The sequence below is a fragment of the Parasteatoda tepidariorum genome, chromosome 8 (assembly GCF_982258835.1).
Source record: "Parasteatoda tepidariorum strain Cologne lab strain chromosome 8, Ptep-v5.0, whole genome shotgun sequence".
In the NCBI taxonomy this organism is placed as follows: domain Eukaryota; kingdom Metazoa; phylum Arthropoda; class Arachnida; order Araneae; family Theridiidae; genus Parasteatoda; species Parasteatoda tepidariorum.
This window is the reverse complement of record NC_141762.1, coordinates 22,497,273-22,521,270: the sequence shown is the minus strand read 5'-3', so window position 1 is coordinate 22,521,270 and position 23,998 is coordinate 22,497,273. Positions and strand designations below refer to the sequence as shown.

General features: G+C 27.9%; 1 protein-coding gene across 1 annotated transcript in view; it reads left to right on the top strand.

The window, feature by feature from the left end:
- The window catches only part of LOC107442117 (alpha-catulin), a 313,254-nt gene that overhangs the window by 275,828 nt on the left and 13,428 nt on the right, over positions 1 to 23,998 (top strand). The window contains exons 9-14 of the mRNA XM_087149981.1: positions 5,636 to 5,794; positions 9,108 to 9,200; positions 12,166 to 12,384; positions 15,534 to 15,650; positions 20,504 to 20,686; positions 22,490 to 22,567. Of these exons, the coding sequence (XP_087006107.1) occupies positions 5,636 to 5,794; positions 9,108 to 9,200; positions 12,166 to 12,384; positions 15,534 to 15,650; positions 20,504 to 20,686; positions 22,490 to 22,567 (849 nt within the window). The remainder of the gene's footprint in view (positions 1 to 5,635; positions 5,795 to 9,107; positions 9,201 to 12,165; positions 12,385 to 15,533; positions 15,651 to 20,503; positions 20,687 to 22,489; positions 22,568 to 23,998) is intronic.

Genomic DNA, 23,998 nt, shown 5'->3' with positions numbered 1-23,998 from the left:
GTAACTCTACAATAAATTATTCAATTGTTCTGAAATTTTAATCATTTACTATTCTGTACATTGTCTTCCTATCCACCAATTTTCGTTTCAATCAGACAACTCCTTCTTTGTGCGTCGATTTTTTTTGTTATAGAGTGTATTTAGGTGTTTAACACTGCATCAATGAAATTCAAAGAACTCAGAGATCTACATACAATAAGTATTAAGAATTTAAGAGTTTGCTTAATTTTTTTAATTTACTCTATAATATTTATAAAAATTTCTTTCTTAAGTATAATGTTTACAACTGTTGTGTGATTTTCTATTTTTCATTTTTCTAGCTCTTATTTTATTTTTGTGAATTTAATTCTGTTGATAATCTATGCTTTTCATTTATCTTCCAATTTAAAATGATATACTTCTTCAACATTTAGTATCTGGATATTTAAGAATTATCACCAACGTTTCTAAAATATTTCCTTACATATACGTAATAAAGGTAAACTCTATTTAAAAATTCAAATACTCTGACTTTTAAGTAGTATCTAAAACATATATATCTTTTAAGGATATCATTTATGAATAATTCATGCATAGTTTCATGCACAAAATTGCGAAAACCTATACACGAAGAAAAATATGCTGCTTTCAGAAAAAGGGAGTATTCTTTTAAAAATTGCATCTGCTTGCTGAATGTATTATAACTTTCATTCTAACCAGCTAAAATCTTTTTATTATTTTTACTCGAAACTTTTCTAATGTTGTTCTCTTTAAAATTCCGATACGACTTTCTGGTATCTAGTTTTCATAAAAATTGCTTGGCGAGCAAATTCTTTTCTTTTCGGCTCAGTCTTTGGGTTGCTAAGAGAAAATGAAAATGTTTACATTGCTTTTGGAATAAAAGAGAAGGAGAAATATGAGCTACTTTGTAGTCCCATCTCTTTGAAAAGTTATTTGTTTTTATCCGAAATAAGAGATTTAAAGATTTTGAAAAGGAAACGAAGTGAAATGCTTAGAGTTTATGCAATAATGTCGCCTGTATTATTACGCTTTGCACGATCTAAGTTTATGCGAATAATGGGCTTTTAAATAAACATTAGAAGAGAAACTTTTTGAAAACAAAAGGAAGATCAACACTCTTGGTGGTTGAAATCTCGCCGATTCTGCTATTATAGCGACTTAAAATAAGATAATATTATTCAAAAATACTATATATACTTACCAACACAAATTCTTGTTACCTTATATATTTAAATAGCTCAGCTAAATTACAAATACATATACTACTAGAATGCATTAAAGTTACTCCGGATATAAGCTGATGTTTTATTTAGATTGATTTTAAGGTATTTTCTAAAAATTAAAAAATATCTATAATTAATTCATTTATCTAATCTATAGCATTTTATTTTTTCTTTTGACTACAAATACGACCTTAGAATATTCTCACAGAGAAAAATATTTACCATAATGTATGATACTGACATTTTTGGTCAAAAGAAATATTAGTTCTGGTAATAAAGTCAAAATGTATAGTTTTTAACCATTAATTTGGTCATTATTCCGTTCATATGGAGACAATTTACCAGGAATTTTGGTTTTTGAAGCTCTTGTACTTATTATTATACCTTTCGTAAAAAATACAGAACCGAAAAGCATATATTTAACCAAATAAAGGATTTTTATGCCATGCTTTAAGGGGTTATGATAGAATTCCCGAATTTTACTACATTGATCAAATTTTATAACATATCATAAAACCATATTTTACTGTTAATTTAAACAAAACTATTGCCCAAACGCTTCAGCAAAATTACTGAGCTTTTTGTTGTTCACATAGAGCCAGGACCACGGTAATTTTGCCATATTTAGGAAGTTCGGACCATATTTTGTTTCTAAGCGAAAATAATTTTTTATTTAATTTGCTTATCAGATCTGTAGCATTCCTTTCTAGAAGAAAGGCTCAAAAAACACAAATTTTATATCATTTAATTTACTTATCAAACCTGAAACATTTTTTTTACTAGAAGAAAGGCCCGAAAAAAATCGAATTTTATATCATTTAACTCACTTATCTGTAACACTTTTTTTTACGCAAGTTAGGTTTAAGAAAGTTCACTTTTTTTAAATTTATTTAACAAATCTGCAACATTTCTTATTCGAAGAAAGACTGGAAGATGCTTTAGTTTTATTTCATTTAATTTATTTACCATATCTGCATTTTTGTTCTAGAATTAAAATTTCAAAAAATCGGCATCTTCCTTTTTTTCATTCACATTACTTAACGAATCTGTAATTTTTTTCTAGAAAAAACCCAAGGAAAACCAGTATTTTCTTTCATTTAATTTTATCGAATCTGTTAGGTATTTTAAAAAGAAAAAAGACTCAACAAAATCAGAGATTTATTTCATGTATTATTTTGAACCGAATTTATATATTTTTTTAGAGCAAATAGTTCAATAAAATCAGCATTTTCTTCGATCATGTATAAAACCTAGTTTTTTAATAGAAGAAAGATGAAAGAAATTAGCAATTTTTTTTTTCAAATTTCCTTTACTTATAGAATCTGAAATACTTTTTTCTATTTTTATCTTCACTAAAAAATTGAATAGCAACGTAATTTTTAGCAATGAGGGAACATCAGATCTTTTTTTTCGTAAACTTATTATTTTTTTAAAGTAACCTTTAAATGATCATATATGTTTACTATTTCTTATCTGTTTTTCTCTGTTGCTAACTTTAAAGCAGCGAAAATCATTTATTTACTTTAATTATGACATACTCATCTCAGCTTAAAATTCAAGAACATTATAATTTTTAAAAGTTCTATGAATTTATACAAATTTATTCATTGCTAATTCCGCACTTTCAAAAAACTATTTATTTTACTATAGTTTTCTGAAAACCCAGAAGTTTACTAATCGTTGTCTACTGAAAATCAGGACACTATTTCTGAATGAAGAGTAGTTATATATCGAGCAACGTGTAGGCAAATCAAAACAACTTGAATAAATCGCACTTGATGCCTAAAAAATCAGATACTATAAAGTTTTAGTTCCATTAAGAAGAACCTTGCTCAGTATCAAAGCAAAAAATTGGTTGCTTCTACACTGAGGAAGGTTCTTGTTTATAGAACCAAACTTATAGCATCTATTTTTTCCTTTTATTTGTACACTTTGTTTGTGTCTTTATTGTTGCTTTATTTGTGCGCATTTATACATTTTGTTTTCCTTTTTCACTAAACTGTGATTTGGAAACTATAGAATACGGCATAAACAAACCTTGCACTAACTTCAGACCGGTTTCGAGTTTCAACTAAAACATCACTAATGTTCTATTTGCGAACCGTCGAACTATCGCGTTGATGTATGCCACGTGACCAAGTTTATTAATAGTGATGTTCTGAAAATCAAGAAACTATGCCCGAATGAAGAGTAGTTATATTTTGAACAACGTGTGGACATATCAAAATAACGTGAATAATGCACACATAAAACCAAAAGAAACAAATGCAGATACTATAAAGTTTTAGTTCTTGTAACAAGATCCTTATTTAGCATCAAAACACGAAATTGGTTGCTTCTACATTGATGAAGGTTCTTGTTTATAGAATCAAAACTATAGTATGTCTGTTTTTTTCCTTTATTTGCGCACTTTATTAGTTTTTTTAATAGTTGCTTTATTTGTGCACTTTATTTGACATCCTTCACAGGTACTCTATTTGTGAAGCGTCAGACTATCGCGTTGATGTATGCTACGTAACCAAGGCAAGTAACTGCCCCGTAAAAAATTCCAGATCAAATTATGGTAAAAAGTACTAAGTTTCCGAGTGCATCATCTGTAATATCCATTTTGCCGAAAAATTCATTTTTACAGTAAAATTGTATATCATGCTTTTAACAGCATTATTTATTCAGTTACAAAGATCAGTGATTTATATAATATTACTGCATATATAAAAATTACTGTACATCGAATTTTACAGCAAAATGTACCTGCTCTCAAGTGCCGGTGCTTTTTACCATGCAGTATTCATTTGAGTATGTGTTAATTATAGGAATTTTACTTATTAAGTCACAATCTTCATTATTTTAAGTGCCGGAATAGCCTAGTTGGTAGGGCTCTGGACACATGCGCAAGAAGCCGTGGGTTCGATCTCCACCTGCCAAAGACTCCTCGTGTAGTAAATTGTGACTTATGCGATTTAAATTTGTCGAGTCACAAAGTCCTCCATGTTCCCATTGTAAATCACACCTCTGGGGGTATTGATCCAAGTTTCCTTGTCTTCTGGATTGGTTCAAAATTACAAGGCTACAGAGTAGAGCATTAGTAGTCATAAACCGAAAATTGGGTCGGCTGTTCAACGACGGTTATAAAATAAAATAAAGACCTCATTATTTAATTTGGGCTAACCTTACATAGGTCAATTAATTAGTGAGGACGGACAACAATTCAAATCATACAAATTCAGACACAGATCTGTATACCCATAATATTTAGATATCTTTAAGGTAAATGAATAACCGCAGGACATGAGTCGAAAATCAGCCACCAGTCAAAGTTTAACACCATTTAACATCAAGACATCAGACTAAAGTTTAAATCTCGTAATGTTTGTTCTTTTTATTTTTACATTTTCTGAAATGTTTGCAACAGCCCTAATGCTAGTTCCAAGAATGAATCAAAACATTTTTACAACCATTTATGAAATTGGTTTACCATCAAAGAATTTAATACAAAAAAAAAACTTTAATTTTTTTGTTATTTTTCATTAGTTAATTTAAAAATTTTTCATAGCTTTTAGATTAAAAAGGAGGGAAAATGCATCTTTTTAAGCCACGAAAATTTCAATGGTATTGTCAAAAAATTGAATCCAATTAGCTAAATTAATTTTTAAACATGAAATTAAATATGAAGTGCTTTTTTTAATAAGAACTTAAAAAGTTTCCTGCATTGAAACAAAATTATGATTGAATTTTGAATCCTTTCAAGTTATTGTTTCTAAAATATTAAATTTCCTTTTTTAAATTATGTAAAATTTATTAAAAAATATACTTTTGTGTTGAATATCTAATTTAAATTATTCCCTGCTGCAGTTGTTTGGCGTATCTAATCATTGTCTCTCCAATCGTAAAAATTACATTTTAGATTTGGAGAATAATATTAACAGAAAACAAATTCTTGCTAAATTCTATCAGAGAAAAAAATTCCATCAGAAAAAAAATAATATTATCAGAAAAAAATTGTTTTTCTATTTTGCTTACACTGAAAAAAAATTCTGGTAGAAAATATTGCCGTTACTTTTTACCTTAAAATCTATTTTTAATGGAATATGTTACGGAACAAAAAAATTCTCATATACCTTTTATTTTACAACAATGATTACCATAAAATTACTGAATCTCTCTCATTAAATAAATGCGTATTAAATGTATAATATTTTACGCTAAAATGGATTTTACGGATGATGCATATAAATTGCAGGTACTTTAAATTGTAATTTAATCCAGAATTTTTTATAGTTTTGAGCATTATTTAGCCCCACCTTGCAGAAAATCCCGATGTCATTGTTTACCTTCCCATATATAATGCATTATTAACTATTTAATGTAACTTAATATGTTTACATGTTATTTAACCCAAATTCTTTTTTCAGCTACAAAACACAGCATTGGAGCAAGCTGAAGATCTTCTGAAATATGTAGACAAATCAACCCTATTAAACAGGTTGAAACATGCATCTATGACAGGAGATCATCCCAGGCTGGAAGAAATCAGTGAAAGATTTAGCGAACAATCAGACCATCTGCAAGAGGTAAAATAATTGTTAAGAAGATGATGATGATATCACTTTTTATGCACCATAATTTATTAACAGTAATAAGATTATTTACATTTTGATACTTGTCAGAGAGATTTAAAGGATTCCCATTCCTCCAATCGATTTTTTGTTTTGATTTCATCGTTTATACAGCGTAACTTACTACACCAAAAAAATAGGATTATCAAAGCAACCAAAATATGGTAAAATTTACCGTATTTTGATTTTATGGGAACACTAAAAGGCACGGTGCATTTTACCGAAGTGCTTTGGTAATGAGTATCGTAAAATAACCGATAAAAGATTATTTTATTATTTATGGCAAATGTGGTAAAATTTGGTCATTTTATCATATAGAGCGTTTGCCTTTCAATGAGGTAAACAGGGTTCGAATCCCAGTGATAGCTGGTAGATACGAATTCCGCATCCGGCATGCACCGACTACAGTGCTGAAGTGGAATATCCTCAGTGGTAGACGGATCCTGCGTTAGAGTCTCCTTGCTGTCAGGCTTACCGTGGGAGGTCCTAATTGTTTTCCTCTCCATGTAACGCAGAGGCGGGTTAGTTCCACCAAAAAAGTCCGAAACTTCAAGGGCGAATTTATCCGAATACTTGATCCAGGAAAGTTCCCTTGTCTTCTGAACTGGGTTCAAAATTACAAGGCTACGACGTAGAACATTAGTAGTCGTACACTCAGTGATTGAGTCGGCTGTTCAACGACGGTTATTAAATAAAATGAATATCTTAGAGCATGACATTAGAACCATTTATTCAGTTAAATTTACTTTTTAGTTTTGCTTTCTTACTAAAAATAGGATAATAAGAACTATAATTTTTAAAAACAGAATTTCCAGTAAGCCGTTACCATATGAAAGGTAATCATTATCATATTAATGATTTCAAGATCATATGTTTTAATTTTTATTACAAGATTCATATTTTAGATCATATAATAGAACGCTTCGATTTGATATATTTGTCGCTGTTCATAATTGTTATAATAAGTTTTTCTTCTTCCTTCCACGCTCTATTTTTTTTTCTTAAGCGAAGACGATAATTTTTGAAGCGATATAGAAATAGAAATTGATACCATAAAAAATTATATAGAAATAGAAATTGATAGCATAAAAAATTAATTCGTTTTCGTGTTCTTTTCATGTATTTAGCATTTTAGTTTTTTTTTTCTTAAGCGTTGTAGCTATATAATATATAAAATAGGAATTTAATTGTTTTTGAAGAAACGATCACATTGCCTTGGATCTCTTTGGTTTTTCTATTTTTTATTTTAACAGTTTTTATTAAATGTAATTAGTTATTTTCAGAAAGTTTCAGTTTGCAGGTAAGTACTTAGATTTTAATATTGAAGTTTCATGATTTGCTTTCATAGTAATTGTTGTTCTAAAGTATTCGTTGATTTCTTAAAAACCCGATTACTGACATGGCAGAACGGCCTTCCTAAAAACTTAGTATTTTGTCAAAGAAAAAGGTATTAAGAGACTCTCAAAGATGAAGAAGGGCCCAAGAAACGTCTGTGGAACGTCAAAGAAGGATGGAACATGACCGAATTTCGACAAGCAATTCTAGAGCCGAAGAAGTATCAGAAAAACGTCAAAGAAGATTGGAAGAGGATCGTGTCTCAACTAGCAGTGCTAGGGCCCGAGAAACACCTGAGGAACGTCAAAGAAGATTTGAAGAGGTTCGTGTCTCAATTAGCAGTGCTGGGGTCCGAGAAACACCTGAGAAATGTCAAAGAAGATTGGAAGAGGATCGTGTCTCTACTAGCAGTGCTAGGGCCCAAGAAACATAGCGTGGCGGACAGCTGGCCGCCTTAAACGGCTAGTATATCAATAAAGATATAATATTGGGATTAATTAAATACTTAGGTTTACAAAATTTTTATGATAGGTTTTTTAAGATTTAAAGATTTTGTAATTAATTAAGTAATTAAAAAAGTTGTTTCTCTTAGCACCCATAAATCTTTTATACACAGTAACTTACTAAGGTACATCAATATAAAGATTAATAATTTTTTTATACTTAAAATAGAGATTTTGAGATGTAAGGAATTCACAGACCTTAAATCTTATTTTCGTTGCAATGTTAGAAATTTTTTCAAAAAGTGGTTAAATACCAATTTATTTAATTGTAATTTAACCATATATTAACAAACATTCTAATAACCATGAATAATGTTAATGTTAACTGTGAAAAAAATCGTTTATTATCTGCTTTCACGTAATATACTTTAACAGACGTAATATACTTTATATATACATATATATATTTGTTGTAATTTTTGTAAAAAAAAATTTTGAGTGCTCCTCACACTATTGTATTAATATATTTCGCTTTGGCTATATTGATACAATATCAGAAAGCACTCTTTTTTGCTGATATAATCGTGTGGGCTGATGAAAAAATTATATCTTTTTTTTCCGGTTCATTTTTAAGAAATTTCATCCTTTTTTTTAATCAGTTGTTTGCTATTTTTTTTAATTATTATTTTACCCTCTTTTTCCTTTGTCTATAATTTTCCTTTGTTTTATCTTCATTATGAACTTACACATATATGTATTTTGAACTTACAAATATACGTATTATACATATACGTATATATTATTATTATTATTATTATATTACAATGTTACAAAGCACTATATTACTTAGAAAGCATTCTTCTTTTCTGATATAATCGTGTTGCAGATGACAAGATTTTAATCTTTTCCTTATTTTGTTTTCCTACTTTTATTTATATACATTTTTCAAAATTTAAATTTTTTTAAACTCATTAATATTTTTTTAAACAAATTTAATAATTTTTTCCATTTTTTCATTACGCTTTCAAATATTAATACGTTTGCAAACTTATTCGAAAAATACTTTTTATCACCAGTGATATTTAACATATAAGAGTTACCGAAATAACCTTGGTAGTGTATATTGCGGAGCATGCCCTGGATCTCTATCTTTACAGTATTTTCTGATTGAGATGAGATTGTCTCACTTTTTTGAAAGAAAAACACGAAAAATGTTTATAAATTTAAAGGTGAACATAAAAGATTGATTGTTTTGTCCTTCAACTTGGAAACATAATTTTAGTATTATACTGTAAATTTTTCATCAATTTGAATGCACGTTTGAAAATGATTATAATTGATATTTCATACAAACTTTGACACTTTTTCATGCAGTAAACGTTACATACATTTATTTTGTATGTAAATATCTTTGTTGATTTGGTAAAGTTCTTTGAAGTTTAGTGCTTTGTAAGTTATTAACGCCAAGTTGCATTTTTTTTAAATTCCAGGTGTGCAAACTTCTACACCACGTAGCCAGTGCAGAATCAGTTCAAGTTCTGTCGAAGAACACTGAAACTTGTCTACAAGTTTACGGGCCACAAGTTTGTATATTATTTATAAATATTGAAATTTTTATAGCACGTTTAATATGTAAATTTTTCTTTGCAGATACATTTTAAAAATTTTGCAAATTAATCAAACGTGAATAATTTACAAGCATACTATAATGATTGATGTCATTAATTCGTATAAGAGAAAAAAAAGTTTAATATTTTGTAACTGAATTTTAAAAAATCCACAAGTTAACAGAAAACAAGTTTTGCCAATTATTTATATGTGGTAGAATTTCTATAGATATTGCTGTGATTAATACTTTCAATCCAAAGATATTGCTATTTGTTTGCAAATATATTTCAAAATTCGTTAATTATTTATGCAATACTTTTTAATGTATTAAAAGTATAGGGAATCGTAACGTAACGTAACGTAATATAATATAATATAATATAATATAATATAATATAATATAATATAATATAATATAATATAATATAATATAATACAATATAATATAATATAATATAATATAATATAATATAATATAATATAATATAATATAATATAATATAATATAGTATAGTATAGTATAGTATAGTATAATATAATATAATATAATATAATATAATATAATATAATATAATATAATGTAGTATAGTATAGTATAGTATAGTATAGTATAATATAATATAATATAATATAATATAATATAATATAATATAATATAATATAATATAATATAATATAATATAATATAATATAATATAATATAATATAATATAATATAATATAATATAATATAATATAATATAATATTATATAATACAATATAAACAGTGATTTTTTGTCAGTTGTCACTGTTTTCTGAAAAAGTTTTCTGAAACTATTTTCTGAATTTTTTTTAAAAAAATGAATCAGTTAGGCGAAACAGAAAGATATAATTGATGTTTCAAAACATTAAGAATGGGTTTTAATTAGCTTCTTTGTTGTATAGCAAGCAGTTTTCAAACAATTTTTTTTGTATTATTGCCGTAAAAAAAGATTTATTTATAGAATGAAATAAAGAGCAAGGATTAGTTTAAAGAAGTCCTTTTTCGGATTTTACTAATTTTATATAGTATTTCGAAAGTCAACATTTTCGTTATTCAAGCATAGACTTTTTGTATAACTAATCTTCTATTTCAAAAAGTTAACTTTCTGAAAGACATTAAACTTTTTTCCAGGGTTAAAAGTATGCTATTGCTATACAAAATATTTATCGTAATAGGGATAATGTTTAATATAGTGCATGTAATTTTGAGTTATGATTCTTTTTTAAAGTCGACGCTATTTGAGAAAACTATACTTTCAATATTTTCTCCTATTTAAAATTAAATTATTTCTCTCATATAATAAAACAAAGTGCAAGAATGTATAATTATATAGTACAATAAGAGATATAATTCTATTTTAATATATGATATTGCATGCACTGAAAAACAAGTATGATCAAACCTACCAGAATACTGTAAAATGTACGATATTTGTAACTCTATGGGAATATCAAAAAGCTCGGTAATTTTTTCTTTTAACTTTCCTCAAGTGAAAGTTAAAAAAAGAAATCTTTTAATTTACACATTTAAAGTCTACTTTTTTGTGTAAAACTGTAAGCTAGTTTATATTTACTTAGGTTGCTTGGCGATTGCAATTCTAAGAAAAAGAATCATAGTCCATGCTACTAGAATATAGTAAAATTTGTCGTGTTTAGCCAATATTTGAAATACTTGAACTTTAAATAGATGAAATTTAAATATTTTTGCATCATATAAGATGTTAAGCGAATTTCAAATAATTCAAATAATTTTGAAATGCATAAATACCAATTCTAGTTTGAATACATAATATATTTTGAATTTATTTCAATTTCGAATGTTTGCCTAGAATATTTAAAACGTAACACAGCATATTTTATATTGTAAAATATATATCATATAAATACATATATTGTAAAATCTATTGATAGTTGAAGTATTTCGAATTTTTTTTAATATTTAAAATTTGAATATTCCAGCAGCACATTTTGAAACTTCTGAATTTAGAATATTTGTTTAGCATAATTTGAATTATATCGGTTATTTTAAAATATTTTGTATATTTTAAAATATTGAAATTTTGAATATTAGTATTACAGATTTGAAACATAGCGCAACATTTTGTAAATTATTTGAATGCTTGAAGTGTTAGGATTTTTAATTAAAAATAAGCAATTCTTTGAATTATTTGAAAGCCTAATGTGGAATAGCATTTTTAAAAGTTTTTTATCTTTGAAATGTTTTGAATTTTTTAAGGATTTCTTTGACTGAAATGTTTGAAATATTTCGAGTGTTCAAAATATTTGGAATACTTGAGATATTTTAATATTTGAAATGTTTTGGATGATTGAGAGAAGGTAATGGGTGTTTTAAATTCTTGAAATTTTTCGATTGTTTGAAATACTTGAAATATTATATGCTTGAAATGAAATACTTGAAATAATATATACTTGAAATGAAATACTTGTAATGCTTTGAATATTTTAAATATTTTGAATGTTTGAAATTGATTGAATATTTGAAATATTTTGAATGTCTGAAATTGAATATTTGAAATATTTTGCATGTCTAAAATTAAATATTTGAAATATTTCGAATGTTGGAAATTAAATATTTGAAATATTTTGAATGTCTTAAATTTAATATTTGAAATATTTTGAATGTCTGAAATTGAATATTTGAAATATTTTGCATGTCGGAAATTGAATATTTGAAATATTTTGAATATCTGAAATTAAATATTTGAAATAATTTTAATGTCTGAAATCAAATATTTGAAATGTTTTGAATGTCTGAAATTGAATATTTGAAATGTTTTGAATGTCTGAAATTGAATATTAGAAATATTTTGAATGTCAGAAATTGAATATTTGAAACATTTTGAATATTTTCCTTGCCTATTTGTAATACAGCATAACGTGTTTTGAAATATTTGAAGGTTCTAAGTGCTTGTCATACACTCTTCCTTCACCCGAGTAGTAAAGTAGCGAGAGAAAATGTCGAAGTTTTCATGGATGTCTGGAAAGCTCTCGACCAAGATGTCACGGCACTTGCGCAAGAAGTGTCCGAACTGTGTCGAAATGCTGCCACCCTTCCGACAAAACCTGACAAAATGACTGTCACTAACTACACTTCCAACCCTTCCAATGAGTTTAATGTAAGTCCAAGAATTTGAACCCCCTCTCTATATTACTGTCATTAATATATGAATGAACGAAAATGGTTTTATAACTAATACTTACAATTATTTTAACGTTTATAGCTGCTATATGAAAGGTATATCATGTGCAGTGTTTTGTAAGGACAAACCTTATCATATGGGCACTTCTAAAGAGATTTAACAATAACTTTAACAGCAGCAAAGTTTGAATTCTACGGATATTTATTTTATAATCTTCATTAGTTATGTAATAAACTTTCCTTTTAAATAAAATTAGCACTATGATAATTTTTTTCATCGAACTTTAGAATATCAGATTATCTTTATGAGAAAAACTATCGACATTGCGTATGTTGAATTGTTCGGATTTTCTTATACTTTATCTATTCCAAAATGCTATTTTGTATTTATGCTACTTGTAGTAGAAATATTTCATAAAAATTTATAAATATTATTTTATTTTAAGCTTGTTGAAATAAGTTTGAATTACTTAAATTAATCTATTTTCTGTCAAAATAATAGATTTCATATGTTACTTTTATGAGCAGGCAAAGTAAACACTGAACTATTTTTTTCAGAAAATCTTTCCCCGAGCAATATACAACATATTTATGTATTGCATATTATGTCTAACATATTATGTATGCATTTGGACATATCATATGCTTTTACATATGGACATTAACATATGCTTTAAGTAACTGCAATATTGTTTAAGTTTTGCACTCCTATGTTTCTTTGGAAACATCTAGAAATTGTTTTAATGAAGAATTTTTAGGGTTGCATTGGTTAAGATCATAAATTGCCAAATTCGGACACTTTAGTTGGACAGAAAAAAATAAAAAAATTAAGGTAATTGTAGACAGATTTATAAATTAACTCAACAATTTTTAGCTGTAAGTTACATTTGAAGAAGAACCTACCTACATTTGAGAACTACCCTTATATATATAAGAAATCTTTGTAAAAAAAGTTATGAAAATATACCTTACACTTTTAGAAATTCCTTGGAAGAAAATGATTAAATAACAACATATTTAATAGTTATTTTACCTTATTTAAAAAAAATAATCGAATAACCATAAATAAAATGGTAATCAAGCTGTTAACTGTAAGAAAATCCGTTTATTAGCTGCTTTCATTAAATACGATTAAATAACCAAAGTTTTATCGTTGCAACTAGGCCAATCTAATAAAGTCGCTTAGTTTCTTGCAAATGCGTACACATTATAACCGAGAGGGTGGATCTATCAGTCTCCTGGTCGGCAGAACTGGGGTTCGAATCTTTAACCCAACAGTATTTTCACCATTCCCTTTAACACATTAAGAGTTTCCAGTGTCATGCATTCTCCAAGGCCTGTTACCTAACGAAAAGCTTCTGTCCAGGTAAATGTCTTTCTTACGGTTTTGAAATCATGCTAGTTGTAAATGGCTCAAAAACCGTACAGTTTTGTATAAATGGTTTTATAACCGTACTAGTTTTAAATGGTTTCAAAACTGTAAAGATGAAAATATTTATATCATAATTTTAGAATAAAATTCTAACAGAATATAGCTGTTCCAAATTGCTAGTTCAAAGAAATAAAAACAAAGGCACTCGAGGGATCTCTATTGAAAGTATAAAAAAAATCCATTAAGCCAGTTTCTTTTGACTTTAGCGATCGTATGTCTCTCTCAGTTACCAAAGCTTTTATGTCATTTCGGTTTCATAATTTCAGCAATACAATAATACATGCTTTTCTTTAAGTATAAAGCAATGAAAATGCACATAATTCGTAGGAATATTTTTACAAATTGTGTTGAGTTTAATTGTGCTTTATCTTCTTAAAATAGTATTTTTTTTATCAATACCCAGAATCATTACGCTGGAAAAAAATAAGTTGAATACTACCAGAATAGAGTAAAATTTACCGCGTTTCTTACTCTTTGAAAACACCCTAAAAATAGCTTATTTTTACCAAAGAGCTCTGGCAATGAGTTTGGCAAAATTAGCAATAACATATGGTTTTATAATATGTGAAAAAAATTGTAAATGTGATAAAGTTTGGAAATTTCATCATGATACCTTATAGCATAGCGTAAATTTCATTTATTTGGTTAAATGCAATTTTCTGTTCTGTATTTTTACTAAATGTGTGGTAAAAAGAACTATAATTTTCAATACCAGAATTTCCGGTAAACCATATAAATGAAAAATAACCAAATGAATGGTTTAAGTACCATATATTTTGGTTTTATTAAACATAATTATTTTTTTTAGCGGAAATGTCATAACCATAGATAATAACATGTATTACCAGATAATTAACAATGTTATTTTATCATATTTTCTTTCTTCTTATATTATACACTTTTCTTAAACTTCAAATTATTAAGGATTAAAAGTTGAACTACGGTCTTACCTTGATTACTACACATTTAGCAAATTTATTATTTGACTGAGTAAATTATTTTTATGCCATGCTTTAGGGTATAATAATAAAATTACCAAATTTTTATCACGCATTAAAAAACTATCTTTTATTGTTCATTTTACCAAAATCATAATTAAAGCATTTCTTTAAAAATTACAGTGCTTTTTAGTGTTCTCGTAGAACCAAAAATACGGTAAATGTTACATATTACAGTTACAGTTTTAATCATACTTTTTATCTCAGAGAAGCAACCATATTTTACGATTTTACGATTTCGCATACATTTTCGGAACAATTTTGTTTAAATATTTATGTTTTAATTCATATTTTCTACATTTATATCATATTTTCTGTTGTTAACATCAAAAATTTTTTGACGTAAATTATATATTCGAATTGCTTTGGTGATATAGTGAGAGTTCATATATCCATCTATCTGTATTTATATATTTATTGAAAACGATTCGGATGAAAATAATATCAAATTTCCTGTAGGCTGTAAATTGAAAGACAGTTTTGTGTATTGTGCTGCTCTCTAGAGAAAAGTTCTTAAATTTGAAAAGAAACTATCTAAAAACAATATTAAATAGTTTTATGCTAGAATGTCACATTTAAAAAAGTATATGATTTACCAATATATTTTCCCAATTCCTATATTTGTTGCATAAAGCACTACAATATCTTGTGCAAGAAAGAGTACTCTATATATCATTCGATTTGTCTGATTTGCAGAGACAAAGTCTCCAACCTGCGAGCAACTCGAACAATCATTCAGCTGCACCCAAAAGTATTGTGACAACCAATCAGTTAACAGTACCAGATCAGCAACCAACAAAGCTTGACGCAGAGGTAATATCAATATTTTCTGTTTTCCTGCAAGTTAAACATTGGCATGCGTACTTCTCATTTTATTCAGTAATATAAGAAGTGCTTTGACTAAAAATTAGTTAATTGGTTGCTTAGAGTTGCGATTTTTAGTGCTAAATCACAGCCAATTCGACCAACAGTCGAATATTTTGTAAATTTTTGGCGTTAAAAACAAATGCATGCTTAAATATATAAACACACATGAATCAAGACTTAAGTACAAATGACCTTAGTTTTGAGCACATTGGTTCATGGAACTTTTAATAATAATATAGTAACCTTATCTAGTACCTTAAAGAGAGTAGTGTAGTTAACGAACATTATACAGTTCCTATGCACATACTTCAGACAGTTTAGAAGTAAAAAAATTCGTCAGAGAAATATATACATGCAGTTTCAAAGAAATAAATACTGAAAATATTGCTGTAGGTATGCCAGGAAATATGACATTTCGAAAATAAACATAAATTTTTAAAAATATATGTAATTGTCAAAATTAGTGTAAAATCATTTCAAAAAGCTAACAGTGATGATATTAACTAATCGTTAAAAATTTCATCATTTCACTGAATGATATTATATTTCTAAGGGAGTTTCAGTAAATTGTTGTATTATGTGAGAATCACCCAAATAGCAATCTACAAACTTGTGATTGTTGACAAATATGGAAAGGTAGTAATATGGAAAGGTAACCCCCCCCCCAAATGTGGGTACACGGGTCGCCGCCACAGGCCTCCCCCTCAGGAGAGGAGGGGCGATTCGAGCACCGGACCCAGCGCTGGTCGAGGGGCCCGACGAAGCCCCACCGTGGCATTTATTAAAAGCAAAAAAAGTACATAAAAATCGGGATGGCAACAGGCCATTAACAGAACTTAACATAAAACTGAAATAGGAAATTAAAAGGCTTACAGAGACATTGTTAAAAACCTCCAGAATAATTGTAAATTTTATAAAAATAAGAAAAATAACTTGGGCCCTCATCGGACAAAGATTCATGAATTTTTGGCTTAATAAGAGTTCAAAGGACCGTTATTTTTCCGACATTGGCCATACATAATATTGTCTCATTCTCCCGTTTATTTACAGCCACTTTACAACCAATAGTGGTTCGATGTAAAATTGTCAGATCAACCCGATATTTCATATTCATTATTCAGCTAAAATAGGCTCTATATTGGCCCTATCTAGACCCTTCTAGGACCAATATTAAAACGTCTAGACATCCCGATATTGATTCTTATAGGATTTATATTGAATCAATTTTGAGCCAAGATTCGAGTGATCAGTCGCCTTTTTTCGTGATTTCTTACTTTCATACGAGCATGTGCAACTCTTTTTCACTATGTTAATCTCTTTGTTATCTTGATATAGGTCAACAGATATTGTGGGATTCTACCAATCTACTCCTGACTAACCTTAATATTTTTAGGATTCGTCCTGAAAATAATTACCATGCCTTTTATTTCACGCATCATAAAACAGTTTTAATGAAAAGACTACAATTAAATTAGTTTATTTTGGCGAAATGATGAACACGTTGTGAAATAATAAATTGCAGTTCCGAAAAAAATAATTTTTATTCACCAAATTCCACCTCAATTACATTTTACATGCATTCCATGCATTGCTCTGCTACAGAATTCTGAATATTTCTGATATTCTTCGATGAAAATTTTTTTATCCGAATCCATAAATCTCTAACGTTTTATGTTTCGGGATTATTTGTGTAGTTTATGTTTACATACATAATTGGAATTACTGCTCACATTAGTAATAAAGTATTTATCTTTTGACTTAAACATATGTTTATTCCCTAAAAGAAGATTTCGAAATTTATTTTTACTACTCAGGGAGTCAGAAAATTGTCATAAAATCGCATTTTACGATGTTTCAACCCTATAAAAGTTTTGCGATTGGGAATACAAGAAATTTTGTTTTATAAAAGTACTGACTGAATACACGTTCATCAAGCAGATTGAAAAAAAAAACGAATAAATTAATCAGTACTGAACACTATAGAATCGTGCACTAAAGTGAAAGCAATATACCAACACAACTAATAAAGTTAAAATATTTCCATTTCAATTCCATAAATAATTTTATATTTTGTCCTCCCTGTTGGACATTATTAGATTAAGCAAAACATACACCGTAGAGCCATTACATTATGACCACCCTCCATCTATAACAATGGGCTCGCCCAGGTTTTCATGGTTTCTCGCCCAGGAACAATGTTTTCATGGGGCACATTAGGACCCATAATCTTCATAGAACAATCCCTGACCTCTGTAAGCTACTTGAACACATAGTTGCAGAACTGGTTCACCCATTCATGACAACAGTTTTTCCTGCGGGGGATGGTGTTTACCAACATGCACCATGTCATAAGGGTCGAATCGTCATGGATTAGTTCGAGGAACATTCCAGTGACTTTCAAGTCATGTCTTGGCCCCCAAATTCACCTGACCTAAATCCAATAGAGCATTGGTGGTCCTACTTGGAAAACCTAATTCGTGCTGCCACGCTACCCTCTCGCAATGTGAGGGAATAACAGAATCAGTTGGTGAGCGCTTGGTACCACATACCTCAGACTGCCTATCAGCACCTTGTGGAAACAATGCCACTGCGGGTGCTAGCAGTTTTAAGGGCTAAAGGTGATCCTATATGTTATTAGCAGGGTGGTCATAATGTAATGGCTCTTCGGTGTATTTTTAGGAGTACATCCCATCACAATAAAGATTAATTTTATTCAGCATCATTTACCTATTGCTTGCGGTCAACTCTTTAAATAGTATTTATATTAAAATTACACAGTATTGGCGTAGTTTTAACGGATACCAAATCTACCAAAACTATGCATTGTACCTAAATACGTATATTTGGTACCCATTAAACTGCATCAAAAGATTAAAAATGCACATTATTTACGTTTCTCAAAGCTAAATTAGCTGCATTGCACCATTAATTATGCTTTAGTACATAGTGTATATCTTTTGTTTCAATTAATAAATATTACCAAAATTAACTAAGTATCATTGGCATCAAAAATGGTGCATTGATGTTTTACGTTTCTCCTAAACAAATTAGAATAATTTCTCTTTTAATTTTACTTTTTAGAATTTAGCTTTTTTGTTTAAATTAGTATCTATATATTTAAAATAATTCAGCATTATTGGTGTCTGTAAAAGGTTTGCGATTTTTTATGCTTTTCTTAAGCGAATTAGTACCACTTCTCTAACAACTTTACTTTTTAGTTCATAACTTGTTTTTTACTTTAATTAGTAGCTATTGCCAAAACTTGTTAATCATCAGTGGCGTCAATATTTGTAAGGTGAATTTTTACGCACTTCACTTAAATTACTTTGCCCCGATTCTCCATTAATTTTGCTTTTTATTACATACCTTTTTTTTATTTCAACTAGTAAGTATAACTGAAAGCATTAGTGGCGTCAGTAACAGTATGACGATTATTCTCCTAAACGAATTAGTACTATTTTTCCAATAATTTTGGTTTTTAGTTGAAAACCTTTCTCTTTTGTTTCAAATACCGTCTCCTTTAATTTAAATTTAACAAAATAAGAACATGGAATCAGGAAGCTTTAGAAAACTAATTTGTTGACATAATCCATATATATTACGTTGATCATTGGGAAATGATTTAATAAATTTAATAAAAAATTAAGCATCAAAGAAAGTTCTATAAACTCCTTTCTTAAATGAGTGCTATAAGCTAGAAAACTTTACTAAAAGTTATCTTTAAAATATTTGAAAACAAAACAGAATCGTCTACATTTCAGTTTTTATCAATTGCTAATCTTAAGCAATTCAGCATTTCTATTCCTTAAATATCTCTCCTGAATATCTCCCCCGAGCTTAAATTTCAAATAATTTTTAGTATCGAAGGTTGAATTGCTATTTTCGGCCACTGTCCAAATTCCAGGACGTTAGCATAAACGGTTCTGGAGATATAAAAGAGGCATTCAGAGAAGAACTTTGCATTTCATTATTATTGACACATCAGTTTTTACGATAATTTTAGCAACATTCATACATTTAGCATATTATTCTGTTTTAATTTATATAATTATCTTAAACTTTTTGTATTGATTTAATGAATTAAATTTATGCAAATGGACTTAACTAAAAAAATTACTTTAGTTTCACTATATTTTATTATTTTAGTATCACTTAGCATTGATTCAATCGTAACATTTTAATTTAACATTCACATAATTTAACAACAAATTTAAAATTTGGTGCTTTAGAAAAAAGATGGATTTGAATAATTTAAAAATTTGTCGAAAGTTCTTTATAAGAATCTTGCAAAGAAATCTAAACACAAATTCTATAATATAAAAACTTGAATAAAATATTCTTTATACGTACTAAAAAGTTATTTATGCGACTCTACAGAAAAGTTCCGTTTAAGATAAAAATTTTCATCATACGAATTCTCTAAAAAAATAAATTATACACAAAATTTCTTCAGACAAACTTAACGAAAAGTGCTTTAAACTAAACAACTTCCACAAAAAGTTTTCTGGCAAATTTTACAAAAATTTTCTTCAAAAATGCTTATACAAATTTGACAAAAAATTCGTAGTAGAAAATTTTACAATAAGCTATTTTTATAAATTCTATAAGAACTCTTTATAAAAAATTCTACAAAAATATACATATATATTTCTATACACATTCTGTTCAGTTAAAAAAAAGTTTTTACTGAAAATATCCCTTTGTTAATCAGTTAGTTTCAGATTAATGATGTTTTTGTCAAAATGAAATTGACATCATTGCTTAATGTCAATAGCATGGTTTTTAATAATTTATTTCAGGAACAATCGAATATTGCCAAGTTAGGCTTAGAAATGAAACAGCTGACGTCAGAAATGGATGCCGAAACGGACAAATGGCCGACTGCCGATAATGATATTGTAAGAAGAGCGAAAACAATGTCCACAATGGCCTTCTCCATGTACCAATTCACTAGAGGAGAAGGTGAATTAAAAACAACACAAGTGAGGAAGCCTTCTATCTCGTAGACATGTTTTTGTTCCACTTGAAAATATGATTTATTGATTCGATATTGTTTTAGATTACAGGGCCCACGCTAAGCGTTCTCCACCTGGCCAAATGCAATAAAATCGTAAACTTGGCGAATGAAATTGTGTTTTGGCGGAAATATTGGCGAATGATTTTTTTTTTCCACTGGAAAGAAAAATATGTTACTTTGGAAAACATATTAAAATGGCGAATAATTTTGATATTTGGCTAATACACTGCTTAATAATTTGAAATCCTTAGCACGAGCACTGGATTATAATATATTTAAACAGAGACAAACTTGCCACAATCAAAATATGAGTTTTGAAGTGGTGACCATTTCCTGATAAATAGAATTGTTCTTCAATTGATTTATTCTTTCAATTATGGGATTATTCTTTCTTTGATCCTTTTTATGATATTCAGAAATTTGTCAGTGCTCCAATTATGTTAGTAGAGCCAAGCAAAATTTTCTTGTTATGATTTCTTAACGATAATTGAAGTTTATTAATTTACAAGTTCATTTTGCTTATAATAATAAGTTATAACCATTTTAGGTGTGCATTATGTCCCAAATAAAATACAACCTATGGAAAACGAGGAAATAGCGCGATGGCAAACTATCTGTCGCCAAGGGCACTCAGGAAAGGAGAGGAATTTCATGGTCAATATTTACGTGTTTAAAAATGTGTCGTTGGTTTCCACAGGATGATGCTACTGTCCATAGAGCTGCCTTAACCATACTTGATTTCCAATAGAATGTGACCTTGTCACCACTAGACTTTCTTTCTATAGGGATATTTAAAAAAATTTATGTACGCAAATTGTCTATCATTCCTCGCTGAACTATAGAGGAAAAGTAGAATTGAGATTTAAAAAAGAACACAAATATAAGTTAATGCTTTCGATTATTTCAGTGGGCGTTCAAATATTTTTAATTTGTCAATAATTGACAAAGCACGAGAATTCGACATTCCTTGTGGTTTTTGTTCATTGTTCAATAAACATTCCTTTTTCTCAGCTTCCCATTGCTTCGTTTTTCTGGGTTGCGTTTTATCTGGGACATACTGTATTTCTACATAATTGCAATATATTGATTATTGATTAACGTATAATTTTAAATATTATTTGCTCATGGTTTTAAATCATGCAAAATAATATACTCATAGTTTGGCTGTGTGTTTTCAAATACTTTGATTTTTAAAATTAATATTTGCGAATATATAATGTATATTGTCTTGTATTGTAATAATATTATTTCTCATACATCAAAAACTTAGTTCATCATAGTTTAAGGGGTGGTTCTTTTGCAACAATATTTATCCTTCTTAATTACATCTTTCTGACTTGATTTATCGCTTAAATCTTGGTCGCGTGGTTAACGAAAATGAAAAATTTAATTATAGGACACAACTAAATTTAAGAGAGAAATTAATAATTTTAAGTTCTTATTCAGCGAAATTAAACCATTCTATTTTGAAAGATGATATTTTCTAATATTAATATTTTAATGCAATTAAAAAAGACAATAATTTAATGTAAAGTGAGCAATCTCAACGAAATTCAACCACACTATATGGTATATGAAACTTTTTTCAATCCACGCAAGGTTATGTTGATGGAATTTCATTACATTTTATATTCACTTTTTATCGATGATTATTGTCTTTTATTATTTTAAATTGCAAAGAATTGATTCATAATCTTTGCTTTTTATGAAAAACCTGTATTATTTAGACGCGATAATAAAATGAGATTTTTTTTCTTCAAATTTTCAGGACTTGTTTACGCAAGCGGAGTTTTTTGCAGAAGAAGCAAATAGGTTTTATAAAGTAGTGAGACATTTTTCATATCAGGTAATTACTGGTTTAAATAAATTGAAAAAAAAACCTCATAATTTATATTTATTATTTATAAAAGTGTGCCATGCGAATTCATGTTATTAGATATGCATTATGTTTCACCAAAAATATTCGATTATTGTTTTCTTTCAATGTAGTGTGGAAAAAATCACTCCTAAGTTATAAAAGCTTCCTAAGTTTCCAAAGTTTATTGTAGAAGAAGAAATAATGACATCAACTTTTTTGTGTAGAATTGAACCCTCTGGTGTTGCTTTAAAGATTTTAAAATTCATGAAATTATGTATTTCTTGTCTTCAGATTTTCTATTACCTTTTTGAATTTGATAAGATCATGATCTGCAAACTATAACCACTTCAAATTTGTACTTTAATCTACTGTAAATAGCGTAAAAATTATTTATAGAAAGTCAAATGAAATGAAGTATGTAAAGCTAACTGTTTTTAAGGCCTTTGTGATACAATTTAGAATGCACTTAAATTGATAATCAATTTAGTCAACCTTAGAAAATGTAGAAACCATTTTCTGTCATTTTAAGTCTCATTTGCTTTTTACTCTCTTCCTTACTGCATTGTAAATGGATGTTATGGTAAATAAGTAAATGTTTTTTTATCAATTAAAAGCAATTTAATGCTGTCGTTATTTTCAAACTTTAACGTACAATAAGAGGACAAAATAAGTTTTACATTGTATTTTAATTTTATGCTTACAATTTGTCCTCAATGCCACGATGGGATTCCTAATTATAAAATAAAAAAAGTTATTAAACCCAAATATTTAACAGGTTATAAATTTAGTTTTTTTGTATTTTGTAAATTTGCATAATTTGTGACAACTCTATGCAGCTTTAAAGTAAACTTAGGACAAAATTACGATAAAAACTATTTTTTATTATGTATGAAATGTAAAGCATTAATGTCAAGAACTACAATTGTAACATGAAATACAGAGGTGTTTATAAAATCCTAATCAGCATTTTTGTCACTTGAAAAATATCTGACCGAAAATGGTGTTATATAGAGTAAAAAAAGATGTAATTTATTAGTTACGTCCTTAATATTTGATAAAATAATATCCGATAAATATAAATTACATGGATATTCAGGAAATATAAATTACCTTTCTTGTCACCATATTTCGACCTAATATATGTGTAAAAAATTATGTTGAATAGTTTTTTTATGAATAATTGAACAAATAGTTTATTTCTAAAATATTTGCGTAGTTTACAAAATAAAAGTAAACCTTTTTCATATTTTTGTGAAAAGAAAAAAGTAAACTAAAAAAATACAATATTTACAATGTAACTTATTAATTAGAGCCTTAATAACTCAAGCAAATGTAATTTACATGAATATTAATGAAATCCAAGTTGACAATTTTGTCACTAAAAAAACTTCCAGCTTATATATGTGTTAAAGTTCATGT